Below are 18086 nucleotides of genomic sequence, written 5' to 3'. Positions count from 1 at the left end.
GTTTATGTTAAATTAATTAATGTCTGCCTTTAGATGGTAGACTCAGGACTGGCGCACAAACACGTTAAAGCTTCGTAGAATAATTACCAGTCATTTTTAGACTGAAAACTTAAGTCTCTTTCACTTTCAGTAAGGAACAGATCGCAGTTTGACACCAATCTCTGATTCAACAGCAGGTTTCCAGCATTCACCGTTCTCCCTGAACCTGCGACAGTACCTCCCAAACCTGCGACCTCCACCACCTAGGACAAGGGCAGCAGGCGCAGGGGAACACCACCACGCCAAGCTCCCCTCCAAGACACACACCATCCTGACTTAGAAATATATCGCCGTTCCTTCATCGTCGCTGGGTCAAAATCCTGTTACTCCCTCCCTAACAGCACTGTGGGAGTACCTTCACCACACGGACTGCAGCGGTTCAAGAAGGTGGCTCACCACCCACTTCTCAAGGGCAATTAGGGATGGGCAATAAATGCTGGATTTGCCAGCGACGCCCACATCCCAGGAACGAATAAAAAAAAAAACCTAAATACAGTTGGAAAGGAGCCTTCTGTTCCGTGCCTAGGAGCTCTGAACCATGGAAGAGAGCGGCTGGGACACATTTCTTACACACCTCAAGATTAACCTGGACAGAGTCTTTGCTGCCGGTGAAGGGAGACGAGAAAGACCAAAGTGCCGTTTGCCCCTCTCAGTGTGGCCCTGAAGGACTGTGTCCAGGCTGAAGTTCTGTTCCTGCCGTACGATCCTCCCCCAGATTGTCCTTTCTGAGCTCCAGCCAGGTGATGCGAAACACTCCGGTGGGAAAGAAGAAAATCTACAACAATGTGTTTAAAACAAAACTGATCTATTTAACATATATCGAGGATATTAAATTCCAGCCCAGTTATAGGGGTTATTAACATCACCAGAAACAAAACCCAACTGTCAGAATGAACATGGTTCAGTCCTGGATGTGATTAACAGCAGCAAAAACAACAGAATCCAACCCCCACAGTCACTTGTGAACTCGCTGGTGTGTCAGCAGGTTGGATGATTGAGTGAATCCCTTCCCACACACGGAGCAGGTGAACGGTCTCTCCCCGGTGTGACTGCGCCGATGAGTTTCCAGCTGGGACGGGTAATTGAATCCTTTCCCACAATCCCCACATTTACACGGTTTATCTGCGGTGTGACTGCGCTTGTGTCTTGACAGGCCAAGTGATTGGCTGAATCCTCGTCCACACACACAACATGTGTACGGTTTCTCCCCACCGTGAATGGTGCTTTTTGCTTCCATGTTCAAAGGCTGATGAAATTCAGTTCCTGATGAATCGAGTGACTCTGTCAGATCTTGATGTGATGTTTGGTTTAATCTTCCTGTCTGCAAATCCGCCCCTTCCAATACCCTGCAAAATGAATTTAAAACAGGAGAAAGGGAGCGTGAGAGAGAAGCCACAACAAAACAAAGGTAGGCTGTGAAATTGAGCTCAATGAATCTGGTCATTTGTGGGGCCGGCAGCAGAAACAAGTGACCATGAAAGCTGCTGGATTGTCGTAAAACCCAACTGGTTCACTAATGTCCCTCAGGGAAGGGAAACCACCTCCTGATCTGGGCCTACACAAGACTCTGGCCTCTATGGGAGGAGAGAGAGAGGTGGGAGGGGCGATGGAGAGGGACTTCAAACATCTGCAACTTGATAAGGCTTCTTTGACAGAACCTGCCAAACCCACGATCTCCACCTCCTAGAAGGACCAGGGAAGCACATGCATGGTGTAAGATCCCAGAGGGACCCCGGTTCCTAATGATTCGAGGTTGACCCGTATTGGGGACAGTGATTTAACTTTATTCAGCACAAGCAAGACTTAATACATTACAGTATTCAAGCAGCAGTTTACAGAGAATAATTGAGACTTATATTACCACATATACTCTGGGTAGAAGCGCAGCTGTGAGCAGGCTGCACCCTGTGTCTCTCTCTCTCCCCGTCTCCCGGGTGTAAGAATCCTGAGAAATCTCCATTTCAGATTCCCACTAGCTAACATGGATGAAATAGGCATTATTAGTTGTAGGTTTAAGTGTGTATTATGGAACTGTTAGCCAATGCACGCTGATTCTTGAATAATCATGCTTTTAAACTAGTGTAATATGCCTTGGGTATCCATCTTGTGGATAATTCTTACTAAGTATGATCTCTCTCTAGCCCTCAATTGTCCCAATCCGAATTCTATGTCGCTCTCCGCTTCAACTTCAGTTTCAATCCCTCTGACAGGTACCAGTGTCTTTAACTCTATCCTGATTGTTTCATGAATTAGATAGTTTCTCGATGGAGTGTGTGTCCGTGCTTTAAAAGTTGTCTCACTCTCCTGAGCCACATTAACCATTTCATGTCGTGCTGCTGTCAATAACTGAATATGTCTGAGACCCGTTCTTCTGTGTAAATTCACCACACATTTCCACATGCTAATTGCTTCCTATGTAACAAATCACATCTGTCCACACACAATATCCTGCCACACGCGCCATCCGATACGAACCATTCATGGGCTTTCAGGTGATTTCATCAGAAGATGGTGAGGTGTCTGGAGATCTTTGCTCATCTCCCACTGTATGGTCCCGATGTCTCGGGTAGTGGCCAGTCTATCAAATGAAGTTTTCTTACAAAGTTCACAGGCAAGGACACAAACCTCTCCAAGAGAAAACTATCAATTGACTATTTTCAACTGCACTTTCCTGCCTTTCCCGAGACTGTTCATTAATCCCAGATTGAGACCTTTCGGTGAATCGTACACAGGTGATTTATTCCCATTCAACTGAGGAAATGATTCCCATTTGGTGGTGAATGAAACATTTCCTGTTTCTATCTGACATCCTCAATCACTTCCTCTCATTCCGTTTTACACATCCCATTAATTACCATTCTATCTCATTCATGAGCCCTGGAGGAACTTTACTGTCCAATACGTTATTAAAGATAGGAAACAGATCAAACCTTCCCACTTGGTCCCAGTTATTAACACATTTTGGCTTTTTTAATTCCTTATTTTAGAGGATCTTTTTATTTCCCAAAATAATCCGATGTATTGTGCCTGAGTCCATTTTATCATTGCAGTATTGTTGGACTGACAGGTTTTGTCAATGTTCAATTTTATTTCCCAAAACCTTTCTTCCCTGATACGCAGCAATTGGCAGGACCACCTTAGACTGCTTTCCACCGGTTTCTTTTAATGAAAATTTGACTATCTTAAACTTCAGGTAAATTTTTCCTTCTTGAGTGCTTGAAACAGCAACTTATCAATTTTATTTTGATCAATTCATCTCATCAATTCCCATTTCAGAAACAAGTGATGCCCGGGCTTGCTGGTTTACATGCTGGTTTCATATTAGAGACACAAGTGCTTGGAATTAGTTTGGAGGTAACTTCCATATCTCCCCTTCTCGAGCACACTGTCTCGGGAAATAACACCTGACCCTGAATGGGTTAAGTCCGAGTCTTTGACAGGCAAAGCCTTTAGTCCAAATCGTCACCATGCTGGGATTTATTTTAAATGTCTGGCGATGGCTGCAGATAGGTTCTTAAATTCTTTAAACTGCTGGATCTCTTGTTAAGGCATCAATATTCATTTTGATATATATAAATGACCTGGATATTAGAATAGAGTAGAACATCTGAATTTGCCGATGACACCAAACTTGGGGGTGTGGCAAACAGTGAGGATGATACCAATCGACTGCAACAGGACATAGAAAGGCTAACAGAATGGGCAGACAAGTGGCAGATGGAATTTAATACAGAGAAGTGTGAGGTGATGCATTTTGGCAGAAGGAACAGGGAGAGGCAATATACACTTAATGGCACAGTTTTAAAGAGTGTGCAGGGACAGAGGGACCTGGGAGTTAATGTGCATAGGTCCCTGAAGGTGGCGGGACATATTGAGAGAGTGGTTAACAAAGCATGTGGTATCTTGGGCTTCATAAATAGAGGTATTGATATAAAAGTAGAGAAGTTATGCTGAACCTTTATAAAGCGCTGGTTAGGCCACAACTGGAGTATTGCATCCAGTTCTGGCCACCACACTTTAGGAAGGATGTGAAGGCCCTTGAGAGGGTGCAGAGGAGATTTACCAGAATGGTTCCGGGGATGGGGGATCTTCGCTACAAGGACAGGTTGGAGAAGCCGGATCTGTTTTCATTGGAGCAAAGGAGGTTGAGGGGTGATTTGATAGAGGTGTACAAGATTATGACGGGTTTGCCTAGGCTAGACGGGGAAAGGCTGTTCCCACTAGTTGATGGTACAAGGACTAGGGGACACAGATTTAAGGTTTTGGGCAAGAGATACAGGGGGGACGTGAGGAAAAACATTTTTATGCAGCGAGTGGTGATGACCTGGAATTCTCTGCCAACGGACATGGTGGAAACGGAGACACTGAATGTTTTCAAGGGGAGACTGGATAGGCACTTGAGGGAAATAAACTTGCAGGGCTACGGGGATAGAGCGGGGGAATGGGACTGACTGGATTGCTCGACAGACAGCCGGAATGGACTCGATGGGCCGAATGGCCTCCTTCTGTGCCGTTATGAATCTATGACTCATGCGGTCTGGAAAACCATGGTCATCTGTTTAAAAGAAACGAAAACAGAGAATCCATTGTGGCTCCGATTAAACACCCATTGGGCTCATTTTGTGAAATCAGAATTTTCCTTCCGCACCGTGGGGAAATAGTCACTTCAAATTAATAATGTCCAATATCTTTAAATTTCATTCAGCAATGCAAAAGTTGATCCTTGGTGAATTAAAAAAGACAGCTGTCAGCAGACAGGGTTAACTCCTTTGCAGGTTTATAAGAAGGCGGAGTGAAACATTGCCAGACACATGCAATTGCGTCACTTCATGCAAAAAATGTTTTAAAAGCTTTCCCGATCGAAACTTTTTCCAAGTCTTTGTACCTTCAAAACTTTCTTCAGTATTAAAAAGCCATTAAAACTGCAGAAATCATTAGTAACATATTATTAACTCTAAATAAAAGATTCTCATCAGGGAAGACAGCCTTTTAAATTAAGCTCCAATTCTTTTTAAACTTTTTAGCGTTTTGTTTCAGAGGTTTCCAACCCCAGGATTTTCCAGTACAACCAAAATGTTTAACAAGCAGAATCACCTCAAATATCTCAAAATTCCAATTCAAAGCATTAAACATTTAAGAAATTCAAAACTGCCAATGTGAAAGTCTCACATCGGAACTAGAAACCCTCACATAATTAAAAATAATAACCAGAATTTCATTGAGGCTGCAATGAAAGGTGGTTTTTCACAATTTAATAATTAACCTCAGTAATTCCAATTTAATTCAGACCAATATTTCAAAAAAATAAACACGATACAGAACAGACAAAATAATCAAAAAAGGCAGCTGTCAGCAGACAGGGTTAACTCCTTTGCAGGTTTATAAGAAGGCAGAGTGAAACATTGTCAGACACACGCAATTGCGTCACTTCACGCAAAAAATGTTTTAAAAGCTTTCCCAATCGAAACTTTTTCCCAAGGCTTTGTACCTTAAACTTTCTTTTAAAACATTTTTTGCGTGAAGTGACGGAATTGCGTGTGTCTGACAATGTTTCACTCCACCTTCTTATAAACCTGCAAAGGAGTTAACCCTGTCTGCTGACAGCTGCCTTTTTTGATTATTTTGCTTACAAAAAAAAAAGTAAATGATGTCATCTTTCTCGTTGTTCTTCAGGCACCTTTCCAAATGACTGTAAAAATACAGAATCTAACTGGAAAAAATAGTTTTCACATTGAAAGAAAGCAAATCAAAGTGCTTTGGAAATTCCAATTAAGTACCAGGCACCATGGCAACTGCTACTCCAAGGTTAAATCTTAGACTGAAACTTATCTTTTGTTAAACAAACTTTTTTGTTTTTGCTGTTCTCATCCTTTTCACACCAGAGTTTTTAACTGAAATTGTAGTTCAAAGTTCTTTTTTCCCCAATTCTGGGTGCACAATCTTAAATTGAAATGAACATGCTCAACATTTTCACACATTTACGCAACTTAGAAATATTGATCCCTGTAATGGGTTATGAACTCCAAGAGTACCAAATGCTTCCTACATCCAAGACAAGATTACAAAAGGTTAAACAGCTTTTAGTTCTGTGCACCGAATAGTGGGTGGAGCTTAAAAAAAAGACACTTTTTTAAAGACAGACTTTCAGACAAAAGAAATACTGTAACTTCTTAAAGATTCACAGTCAGGAAAACTTCCACACTTTAACACCCACTTTAACACAAATTGAAATTCCAGCTTCCTTTAAGGTTCCTTTCACTCAGTAATCTTGTGTTTTATTTTTCTCAGTACAGAAGCTGACAGCTTCAGTGACGGTTTCAACTTTACCTTTCTTTTTTCACCCTTTAAACTGTCGTCTCAGCAGCTTGTCCTGGCTCTCCCGGTTTTTTCTCTTCATTTGCTGAGTTCCCAGATTCCTGGCTTCTAGCTGCTGGAGTTCTTTCTGTATTATTTTCCGCATTTCTAAATGTTCCCCTTCTCTTATTCTCTGTGCTTCTAAATGTTCCCCTTCTCTTATTCTTTGTGCTTCTAAATGTTCCCCTTCTCTTACTTCACCGCGCTGTGCACAGAAATGTGCTGCATAGCCTGACAAGTGTTTCCCTTTGTCTAATTCGACCTTTCCCAGAAACACTTGGCTCTGGACCCTCTCTATCCCCTTCTGATATGAGTCTGCTTCTGGACTCGTCAGAAACGATACTAAATCAGTTACACTTAATTATCTGAACTTTTTATCTGTGACATGCGCAACTTCTGTCAAGCCCGCCATTTCTACTAACTGTTGCTATTACTACTGGTAGGTCGCAGTGTCCCACACCCTCCCGAAGGCTTTCCTTTCTTAAATGACTAGGTCGCACTAACCACGTCAGTCCTAGGATCTTACTTGTACCGAATAATTTATAAAAGAATCAACTGTCAATCAACCTCCTGGCTAGGCTCACCAGTTTATAAGATCCCAGAGGGACCCTGGTTCCTAATGATTCGAGGTTGACCCGTATTGGGGACAGTGATTTAATTTTATTCAGCACAAGCTAGACTTAATATATTACAGTGTTCGAGCAGCAGTTTACAGAGTATAATTGAGACTGATATTACCACTTATACTCTGAGTAGAAGCGCAATTGTGAGCAGGCTGCACCCTGTGTCTCTTGTCTCTCTTCATCTCCCGGGTGTCTCCTTGATTATTCCTGAAATCCTCTACTCCTGAAATCCTCTACATCTGAAATCTTCTACAATTTGTGCCTGTTAAGACCCCCTTCCTATACTCTTACTCTCATTCAAAATCTATGGAGTCCTGAACCAATCACTGGCTGACACCCAGACCCAAAATCCAATCATAAAGATGCCACATTCGCAGCACTCTGGTTTACACAGGCTTTAGTCTGCTGACACTTTTACATCATCTGCTTTTGACACCAAGACTCATCTGGGGTAGTTATGATAATACGAAAGGAACATGTCTCATTGGTTGTGATACGGCCCTTGAACTTGGCCTTTGTGTTTAATTCACTGCGGATGTTATAACATGCCACACAGTGGTAACTGCAGCTCACCTTGGTTCCCAGGCTAACTGCAGTCTGATCGACCACGGCAATCTCTTCCTCACCCCAGGTTGTCTGGGTACAGCTTACTCACAGACTTTTAAGCATAAAAAGGGTTACATGTTATACATAATTCAGGTTACCATTGCATGCAGTTGATGATCACAGACTTTTATATTTAATTTCTACACACGATTATAAATCTATTACTGATGATTATAAGATACTGATGATTATAAGATAGTAAAGCAAGTATTCTACAAACCAACTAATCCGACCTGCATCACCGGTGACATCACAATGACTATTGACAACGTGGCCGACCTTCATCACCAGTGACATCACAATGACTATTGACAACACGACCGACCTGCATCACTGGTGACATCACAATGACTATTGACAACACGGCCAACCTGCATCACTGGTGACATCACAATGACTATTGACAACACGGCCAACCTGCATCACTGGTGACATCACAATGACTATTCACAACACGGCCAACCTGCATCACTGGTGACATCACAATGACTATTGACAACACGGCCAACCTGCATCACCGGTGACATCACAATGACTAATGACAACACGGCCAACCTGCATCACCGGTGACATCACAATGACTAATGACACTGAACGATTTAGGGTTAGTGGTTGGGGTCTTGGGATTCGGGGCAGGTGTTACACTTAGGGATTACGGGTTAGTGGTTAGGGTCAGGAATAGGGGTTAGTAGTTAGGATTAGAGGTTAGTGGTTATGTTTACGGGTTAGGATTAGGGATAGAAACAATTATTGACGATGCCAATGTCACTGGATGTGTCCTTTTTCATTTGGTGTCTCAGTGTAAGTGGTCCCTGGATTTGGTGTCTCAGTGTAAGTGGTCCCTGGATTTGGTGTCTCAGTGTAAGTGGTCCCTGGATTTGGTGTCTCAGTGTAAGTGGTCCCTGGATTTGGTGTCTCAGTGTAAGTGGTCCCTGGATTTGGTGTCTCAGTGTAAGTGGTCCCTGGATTTGGTGTCACAGTGTAAGTGGTCCCTGGATTTGGTGTCTCGGTGTAAGTGGTCCCTGGATTTGGTGTCTCGGTGTAAGTGGTCCCTGGATTTGGTGTCTCAGTGTAAGTGGTCCCTGGATTTGGTGTCTCAGTGTAAGTGGTCCCTGGATTTGGTGTCTCGGTGTAAGTGGTCCCCCATAGAGCTGGTTCCCAAGGCCCCGCCCCACATAGAGTGGGTTTCCTCACGTGGCCTGCTGGGTCAGGTTATAAAGAGACCGCGCGCTGTTCCTCCTCCCACTGCCTGGGGGAATGGGGCAGATATTTAAATGGACCGTGACCCCTTTACTTTGTATATTTATAGTTAAAGGGACAGTCTGGTTTATCTTGGAGTGTCGGAGCACTTCACTGACAGAGCTCCTGTTAACAGTCGCTCCCTTCTGTACTTGTGCAGTGATTGTAAACCTGTCTATTTTAATGACTTGAGCCTTTCTAAAATGTCTGTCTACTTTTTGCTTGTTCAATTTTGAAAGACTTCAGAATTTTGCAGTTTAATGAAGGTTTCCTTTAAAGGTGGAGTAACATTCCTTTCAAAATATTCTGTTCTAACCCTCCCCCAAATTTTAAAACACTCTGCACAACTGACTGGGATCCTTGATCTGTGCTGTTGGTTGATCTCAGCCAAGACAGCTCAGGGTCTATAATTGGCCTCAGTACCACTGGGCTAAACAAGAGTAAAAATCCCCTGTGCGGCAGAATGACCACAGGAGCCCAGTGCGCAGGCGCAGTGCCAGTGTTGGCGATGGTCTGAAGCGGAAGAGACGGTTCCGGGAGGCAGTAGGAGATTGTGGGCTCGGGGAGGAATTGGAGCCGTGGGTGGGCTGGGAAGCTTCATAAACACCCGGTGTAGGCCTCGGGCCCCGAAGAAGAGCCCACAGGCCTCGTGTTTGCCCCGTGGTGACAGGCCCGGCCGCCCGGGTCAGCGGGGTCGCTGGCAGCCATCTTGGACAGGGCGGGATCACGGCGCATGCGCGGCCATCTTGGACAGGAACAGAGAGTGGGCGGGGCTTCAGGGTCTCAGAGGAACATAGAAAATAGGAGCAGGAGTAGGCCATTCGGCCCCTCGAGCCTGCTCCGCCATTTAATGAGATCATGGCTGATCATTCAAATTCAGTACCCTGTCCCTGCTTTCTCCCCATATCCCTTGATCCCTTTAGCTTTAAGAAAAATACCTATCTCCTTCTTGAATATATTTAATGAATTGGCCTCAACTGCCTTCTGTGGAAGAGAATTCCACAGGTTCACCACTCTCTGGGTGAAGAAATTCCTCCTCATCTCAGTCCTAAATAGCTTACCCCTTATCCTTAGACTGTGACCCCTGGTTCTGGACTCCCCAACAATCGGGAACATCCTTCCTGCATCTAGCCTGTCCAGTCCTGTTAGAATTTTATAAGTTTCAATGAGATCCCCTCTCATTCTTCTAAACTCTAGCGAATATAAGCCTAATTGACCCAATCTCTCCTCATACGTCATTCCTGCCATCCCAGGTATCAATCTGGTGAATCTTCGCTGCACTCTCTCCATGGCAAGAACATCCTTCCTCTGATAAGGCGACCAAAACTGCACACAATACTCAAGGTGTGGTCTCACCAAGGCCCTGTACAACTGCAGCAAGACATCCTTGCTCCTGTACTCGAATCCTCTCGCTATGAAGGCCAACATACCATTTGCCTTCTTAACCGCCTGCTGCACCTGCATGCTTACCTTCAGCGACTGGTGCACAAGGACACTCAGGTCTCGTTGCACTTCCCCTTTTCCCAATCTATTGCCGTTCAGATAATCTGCCTTCCTGTTTTTGCCAACGAAATGGATAACCTCGCATTTATCCACATTGGGCAGATGCATGGCAAATGCAGTATAATCACCCAACCTGTCCAAATCATATTGGAGTTTCTCGGCATCCTCCTCACAGCACACACGCCCACCCAGCTTTGTGCCGTCTGCAAACTTGGAGATGTTACATCTAGTTCCCTCGTCTTGATCATTTATATATATTGTGAATAGCTGGGGTCCTAGGACCGATCCCTGCAGTACCCCACTAGTCACTGCCTGCCACTTGGAAAAAGACCCGTTTATTCCAACTCTTTGCTTCCTGTCTGCCAACCAGTTCTCTATCCAAGTCAGTACCTTGCCCCCATTCCCTTGTGCTTTAACTTTACACGCTAATCTCTTATGCAGGACCTTATCGAAAGCCTTCTGAAAGTCCAAATACACCACATCCACTGGTTCTCCCTTATCTATTCTATCAGTTACACCCTCAAAAAATTCCAGTAGATTAGTCAAGCATGATTTACCTTTTGTAAATCCATGTTGACTTTGTCCGATCGTGTCACTGTTTTCCAAGTGCTCTGTTATTACATCTTTTATAATGGACTCTAGCATTTTCCCCACTACTGATGTCAGGCTTACCGGCATCCTGGGGATTTATTGGCCTTCAATTCCGTCAATTTCCCTAACACCATTTCCCTACAAATACTGATTTCATTCAATTCCTCCCTCTCATTAGACCCTATGTTCTCCGACATCTTTGGGAGGTTATATGTGTCCTCCTTTGTGAAGACAGAACCAAAGTATGTATTTAATTGGTCAGCCATTTCTTTGTTCCCCATTATAAATTCCCCTGATTCTGACTGCAAGGGACCTATGCTTGACTTCACCAATCTTTTTCTCTTCACATATCTATAGAAGCTTTTACAGTCAGTTTTTATGTTACCTGAAAGCTTACTCTCATACTCTATTTTCCCCCTCTTAATTAATCCCTTTGTCCTCCTTTGCTGAATCCTAAACTGCTCCCAATCCTCAGGTTTGCTGCTTTTTCTGGCCAATTTATATGTCCTCGCCTTGGAGCTTATGCTATCCCTAATTTCCCTTGTTAGCCACGGTTGAGTCACCTTTTTTGTTTTATTTTTATGCCAAACAGGGATGAACAATTTCTGTAGTTCATTCATGTGATCTTTAAATGTTTGCCATTGCCTATCCACCGTCAACCCTTTAAGTAATGTTCCCCAATCTATCCTAGCCAACTTGTGCCTCATACCTTCATAGTTTCCTTTATTTAAATTCAGGACCCTAGTCTCTGAGTCAACTACTTCACTCTCCATTTTAATGAAGAATTCTAGCATATTATGATCGCTCCTCCCCAAGGGTCCTCGCAAAACAAGATTGCTAATTAATCCTTTCTCATTACATAATACCCAGTCTAAGATAGCCTGATCTCTAGTTGGTTCCTTGACACATTGGTCCAGGAAACCATCCCGTATACACTCTAGGAATTCCTCCTCCACAGTGTTGTTACTAATTTGGTTAGCCCAATCTATATGTAGATAAATGTAAGAAGCCACACAACACCAGGTTATAGTCCAACAGCTTTATTTGAAATCACAAGCTTTCGGAGCGCTGCTCCTTCATCAGGTGAAGTGAAGAGTTGCATATAGGCACAGCATATATAGTCAGAGAATACTGCCAGATGATTACAGGTAATCTTTCTAACTGCCCTTTATCACACCTCGGCAAAGAGATAATCACAGCAATCAAAGGTGTGAATGGTGTCCAAACAGGTCAGTCAGGAAAACATTACATCAAAGAACAATGAGGTGGGGTCACAAGGGGTCAAATATTGCAGATGCTGGGGTCTGTATGAAAAACAAAAAACAGAAAACTTTTTTTTGCTGGAAATCACAGCAGGTCCAGCCGCATCTGTGTAGAGAGAACAAGCCAACGACGACTCGAGTCTGGATGACTACGTCAGGTGGGGTTACATGTAGCGTGACATGAACCCAAGATCCCGGTTGAGGCCGTCCTCATATGTAGATATATGTAGTCTCTGTTCCCAACCGGGTCCCAGTGCCCGGGAGATGGAGCATCCCGGGCAGCAGGTTTTTAATCACCTTCACCCACTCCCAGGCCGCATGTGATGTTTGCGGCCTAGAGGAGTCCATGGGCCGTGTATATATTCAGTGTGAGAGGTTGCAGCCCCTGTATAGTTACCTGAAGGGGCTGCTCCTCAACTCTTGGTTACACTTTAGCCCCACGCTCCTAATCTATGGCCGCCCGGAGCAGAGGCAGGTGGGTAAGTCGGAGGATCTTCTCCTGGACCTGCTCTTGGGCCTGGTGAAAACAGCAATTTGTAGGCCCAGGATGGGCGGGGCCCATGGGGGAGGGTCACTCTGGCTGCCTGCCTCTCTCCCGTGGTCTTGTCCCTGCCCGGGTGGCCCTGGAGAGGGAGCAGGCGGTGTCCATTGGTTCACTTGATACCTTCTTCGACTGGTGGGCACCTCAGGGTACAGAGTGTCTCTCAGACACTGGCAACAACATTCTGGTTTAATTGGGAAGGTTCCCTTTGCTTTTGTTGGGACTTTGTTGCTTATTTTAGCTTCTTCCAGTTTGATTGGACCACATGATTTAGGGAACAAGAGAGGAAAGAATGTTGCAAGGAAACTAGAATTGTCTGTTCTGAATTTCTATCTTGTACTTAGTGATGACTTTTGTAAACTTCTTTTACAGGGTGTTAGAAGGGGAGGATTTACAGATGGGAAACTCAAACCAAACATCACATCAAGATCTGACAGAGTCACTCCATTCATCAGGAACTGAATATCATCGGCCTTTGAATGTGGAAGGAGAAATGTTTGCTTGTTCTGTCTGTGAGGAAAGATTTCAAACATCAGCGTGACTGGAAAAGCACTGAGACACACACACCCAAGTGGGAGTGTTCCAGTGCACTGACTGTGGAAAGAGCTTTAACCAGTTACACAGCCTGAAAAAACATCGCACCATTCACAGCGGGGAGAAACCGTACACGTGTTGTGTGTGTGGACGAGGCTTCAACTGATCGTCCAACCTGGAGAGACACAAGGACACCCGCACCACGGAGAAATTGTGGAAATGTGTGGACTGTGGGAAGGGATTCAATTACCGATCCCAGCTAGAAAGTCATCGACGCAGTCACACTGGGGAGAGGCCGTTCACCTGCTCCACGTGTGGGAAGGGATTTGCTCGATTAGCCAACCTCATTATACACCAACTTGTTCACACTGAAAAGAGACCTTTCAAATGTTCTGAGTGTGAGAAGTGCTTTAAAAGCACAAGATATCTGCTGAAACACCAACTAACTCACATTGGGGAGAGGCCGTTCACCTGCTCAGTGTGTGGGAAGGGATTCCCTCAGTCATCCCACCTGCTGAGACACCAGCTAGTTCACACTAGGGAGAGGGCGTTCACCTGCTCCGTGTGTGGGAAGGGATTCATTGATTCACCCACTCTGCTGAGACACCAGCGACTTCACACTGGAGAGGAGACGTTCACCTCCATGTGTGGGAATGTATTTGCTCGATTAGCCAACCTCATTATACACCAACTTGTTCACACTGAAAACAGACCTTTCAAATGTTCTAAGTGTGAGAAGAGCTTTAAAAGCACAAGATATCTGCTGAAACACCAACAAACTACACTGGGGAGAGACCGTTCACCTGCTCAGTGTGTGGGAAGGGATTCCCTCAGTCATCCCAACTGCTGACACATCAGCGAGTTCACACTGGGGAGAGGCCGTTCACCTGCTCAGTGTGTGGGAAGGGATTCCCTCAGTCATCCAACCTGCTGAGACACCAGCTAGTTCACAAGTGACTGCAGGGGTTGGATTCTGCTGGTATTGCTGCTGTTAATCACATCCAGGACTGAACCATGTTAATTCTGACAGTTGGAGTTTGTTTCTGATGTTAATAACCCCTATAACTGGGCTGGAGTTTAATATTCTGGATAAATGTCAAATACGCAGTGTGTCGAGTATTTGTTTCCTCCAAGATTAGAGGAGACTAATTGATGTCCTGTTACCGACTGTTCCATTTTTGGGCCTTTTCTCCTTTCTAACTCTAGATTATCGCCGTTCTAACACCTTCAGTTACTCTCAAGTCCCAGCTCCCCACACCTTCCAGAGAGCCTGTAATAGAAAATGACTGAAGATTTATCCCAGTGTAACTATCACTGTTATCCATGGAAAAAGGCTGTATTTCTATCGCACCTTTCACAACCTCAGGACGTCCCAAAGTGCTTTACAGACAAGGAAGTACTTTTGAAGTGTAGTCACTGTTCTAATGTAGGAAATTTCTGCACAGCAAGCTCCCACAAACAGCAATGTGGTATTGACCAGATAATCTATTTTTCAATGACGTTGATTGAGGATGGAAGGGGATGTGTAAAGAGATGGTCTGTGTATGGAGATGTGAAAGAAGGAAACGGTGTGTGTGTGTGAGATAGTGACACAGCCTTGTGGTCACAGTCAGAACAATGACAGATATCCTTGTGGTTATGGTTTGGGCAGGGCCAGGTCAATAATGTAGTAAACAAGTTAACTATAAATATCGCCAGTGTGGAGGAAATTAACTATCAGACGGAGACTTCGAGGTTCGCTTTAGGAATTTATTACGTGATATCTTGGAGAGTCTGCAGCAGTCCCTACTGCTCACCAGCACTCTAAATTACTAATGTACAGCACTCATAGTTATACAGCAAGGTAAACAACTTCAGGTGATTAGCTTACATTACATTTCAACATAAGGTTTCATAGGTTCCATTGTTCTCAAGAAACAGATTAACATGTTCACATTTTATCACCAGATGTCCTAAGCCAAAAGGTCAGCTTGACTTCATTATGGCAGTCAGCAGTTCTTTTAGTTTTAACCAGTTTAGTGTCCTTTGTTCAATTAGTAAAGTGGTCAAGTATCCCAGCATGCCTTAATGTTTAATACGTTTTCTCCCACAATTCCCTCCTTGTTGATCTTTACTGATCAACACTGCTTTACGGCATTGTATTCAGTTCGTTTTCATAGGGAGGATAATATCCCTTTGGGAAGGGACGCATTTTTAGACAATCTTCTTCATCATAGTCATCCTGGTTTGCTCTTTTTCTTTCCTTTCTCTCTAGTACTTTCGTAGCTCTTGTTACAGATGCTACTGATTCTACTGTTTGCGCTAGCAGATATCTCACTCTTATCCACATTATACAAATTAATATAAATAAAACTCCTGTCACTACACAAAATATAACCATCGGGTGAACAAACAATTCCAGCACTGCGGATGCTTTAGGTGACCATCCGTTAAACACATCCCACCAGTGGTGTACCGTCAAATCTGTTATTTGCGTAGCTATTTGAATCAAACCTTGCTCATCATAATCCGTCACTGCTTTTAAATGGTGCAGATCTCTTCCTCTTTTCACTAAGGCTTCTGCTATCTTTTCATTGTTTTTCAAAAATTTCGTCAGATTAGCCAAATTAACTGTAAGGGGGGCATTTTCTATCCCCAATACAGTTCTTCTTTGCATTACCGTAGCCCATTTTCCCAACTGATATGTCTTGTTGGTATGTGGGTCAAACACAGTATAAACATCTTTTATGCAAGTGTTTAAAGGGGGCCTTTTCAAAATCCCGCCGACATATATAGGCCAGGCACTGCTAATACACAGATAGTTCTGGCCTATCTCATGCAAGGTAGTATCATTACAAGGTTTCAAATTCCAAATGCATGTACCTCTACTATGTTGCAATGAGCAAGGTTCATATATAGGGGTATGCAATGGGCATACTTTTCCAAATGGCCAATCTTGGCAATCCGAGGCATCGTGGGTCTTATTCCCCTGATCTATCCATTTACCATGAAATTCGGGATACCAAAAGTTTTCTCCAAACAGTTGGGGCAATACCAAGAACTGACACCAGGTTTTGGCTTTTGTCACATTTACCACTTTCATTGTAAAATTACATCCCTTAAGGTCACATTTAGTGTATCTTCGATCAGGTTTTACTTCTAGATTATTTCCTTCAAATCCGAAAATTCTCATCCAACTAGGAGCATGTCCTGACATAGCGATTCGCTCTAGCTCAGCCCTCCTACTTGCTGTATTTTATTCTGCAATGTTTCAATATCTATTGCATTAAGGGCTCCCATACCAGTTCCTACTCCTCCCAAGACCATTGCTAAGTCCCTTCTCCTTCTCCTGATCCTAATTCTCTTATTCAATTTGGCTTGTATAGTAGTAATATTACATCCAGTATCTTTTTTATCCTCATATTGTACCTGTACTGTCAAATTTAGAGTATATGGGGAGATCAAGACCGGGGTACAGGTAGAATGCAATCTTTGCAAATGGTCCATAGGACTTTCTATCTGTTTCGTTTTCTTTGCAAAGAATGTTTCCCCATACCAGTGAGGTCTTCCTTCTATAAGAGTTGCATTCACGCATCCGTACGCCTGACCGTCTTTCAAATATATCGGTTGTTCCATGTCTCCGGTTCTTGTGTCATTTTTATACCATTTCCATAATTTAGTATAATTGTTTAGTATGTCAGTGTCATTCTCTATCCTACAACTTATGTTCACTCCTTTTTCCCATTTTATACTTAGAGTTATATTAGATCCTTGGCTAAATACTATTTTATCCATCCCAGATTTCATTTCGAACATCCCACAGGCTTCGCAATTAATCGTCCAATTAGCAATTACACAAATGGTGCCATTGTTACAAGTGTAAGTTCCCTGCGATTGGTTACTGTCTCTCGCCTTCCACCCTAACTGGCCTGACCATTGTTTTTTCAGTAGGCAGGATGGTCCAGGCGGCTGTCCTTATTACACATAGGCCGATTATTATTATCTGGTTTAACATATTTCCTGATTTATCCTAGAAATCTTTAAATGTTCCTAATTATTGTTATACAGCATTAAATATAAACATATATAGCAATCCGAAAGTAATCAGTCCTTCAGTGGAGTGCCAAATTATGGTGGGCACGGATCTTTTCCTGTTTCTGAAGTGGTGTCTGGTGCAGTATGTTTATACTCCACCTCCCGTGTTTCCTCCGGATGATGCAACTTGCACCTTGTAGCGTGTACCCAATCAGGTTTTTCTTTCAATTTGAGAGCTGTTCGAGTTGTAAGCAGCACCAAATATGGTCCTTTCCACCTAGGAGAAAAAGATTCTTTATTTAGCGCTTTCACATAAACTTGATCTCCGGGTTTAAAGGGGTGCATGTTTCCTTCTGTGGGGCGCGTCTGGGCCTGTCTCACTTTCTCATGTATTCTTCCTGCTGTTTCACACATGGCCTGAGCATATTTTAATGATTTTTCATCATTCCAAATTAATGCCACCTTCTCTGGAGTCATGGGTGGGCGTGTGCCTGTTGTCATAGGCCGGCCCATCAAGATCTCATGTGGTGTCAGACCTGTGTTTCTATTTTTCTGATTTCTCAGGGCATACATTACTACTGGCACGGCATCCGACCATTGCAACCCATTTTGCTGGCATACTTTGGTTAGGGCGGCCTTGATTTCCCCATTCACTCTTTCCACTATTCCTGAGGATTGTGGCTGGTAAGGTATGTGCAATTTCCATTGAAATCCAAGGGCTTCAGTTAAGTTTTTTATCAGTTTGCTGGTGAAATGAGTTCCTCTGTCACTGTTTATTCC

The 18086-nt window shown here is 43.6% G+C and overlaps 1 protein-coding gene and 1 pseudogene across 1 annotated transcript; one reads left to right on the top strand and one right to left on the bottom strand.

Moving 5' to 3' along the window:
- The first annotated feature begins 8153 nt into the window (after positions 1-8153).
- On the top strand, positions 8154-16908 carry LOC147118808 (uncharacterized; annotated as a pseudogene).
- On the bottom strand, positions 15421-16488 carry LOC147118809 (uncharacterized). The gene has a single exon (XM_085984620.1). The coding sequence runs from the start codon at positions 16486-16488 to the stop codon at positions 15421-15423; it is 1068 nt and encodes a 355-aa protein (XP_085840746.1).
- Positions 16909-18086: the final 1178 nt, after the last annotated feature.

This window comes from Somniosus microcephalus, chromosome 4 (assembly GCF_052327205.1).
Source record: "Somniosus microcephalus isolate GS21.2 chromosome 4, FLI_Smic_1.0, whole genome shotgun sequence".
Classification (NCBI taxonomy): Eukaryota; Metazoa; Chordata; class Chondrichthyes; order Squaliformes; family Somniosidae; genus Somniosus; species Somniosus microcephalus.
This window is presented reverse-complemented; position numbering and strand designations above follow the sequence as displayed.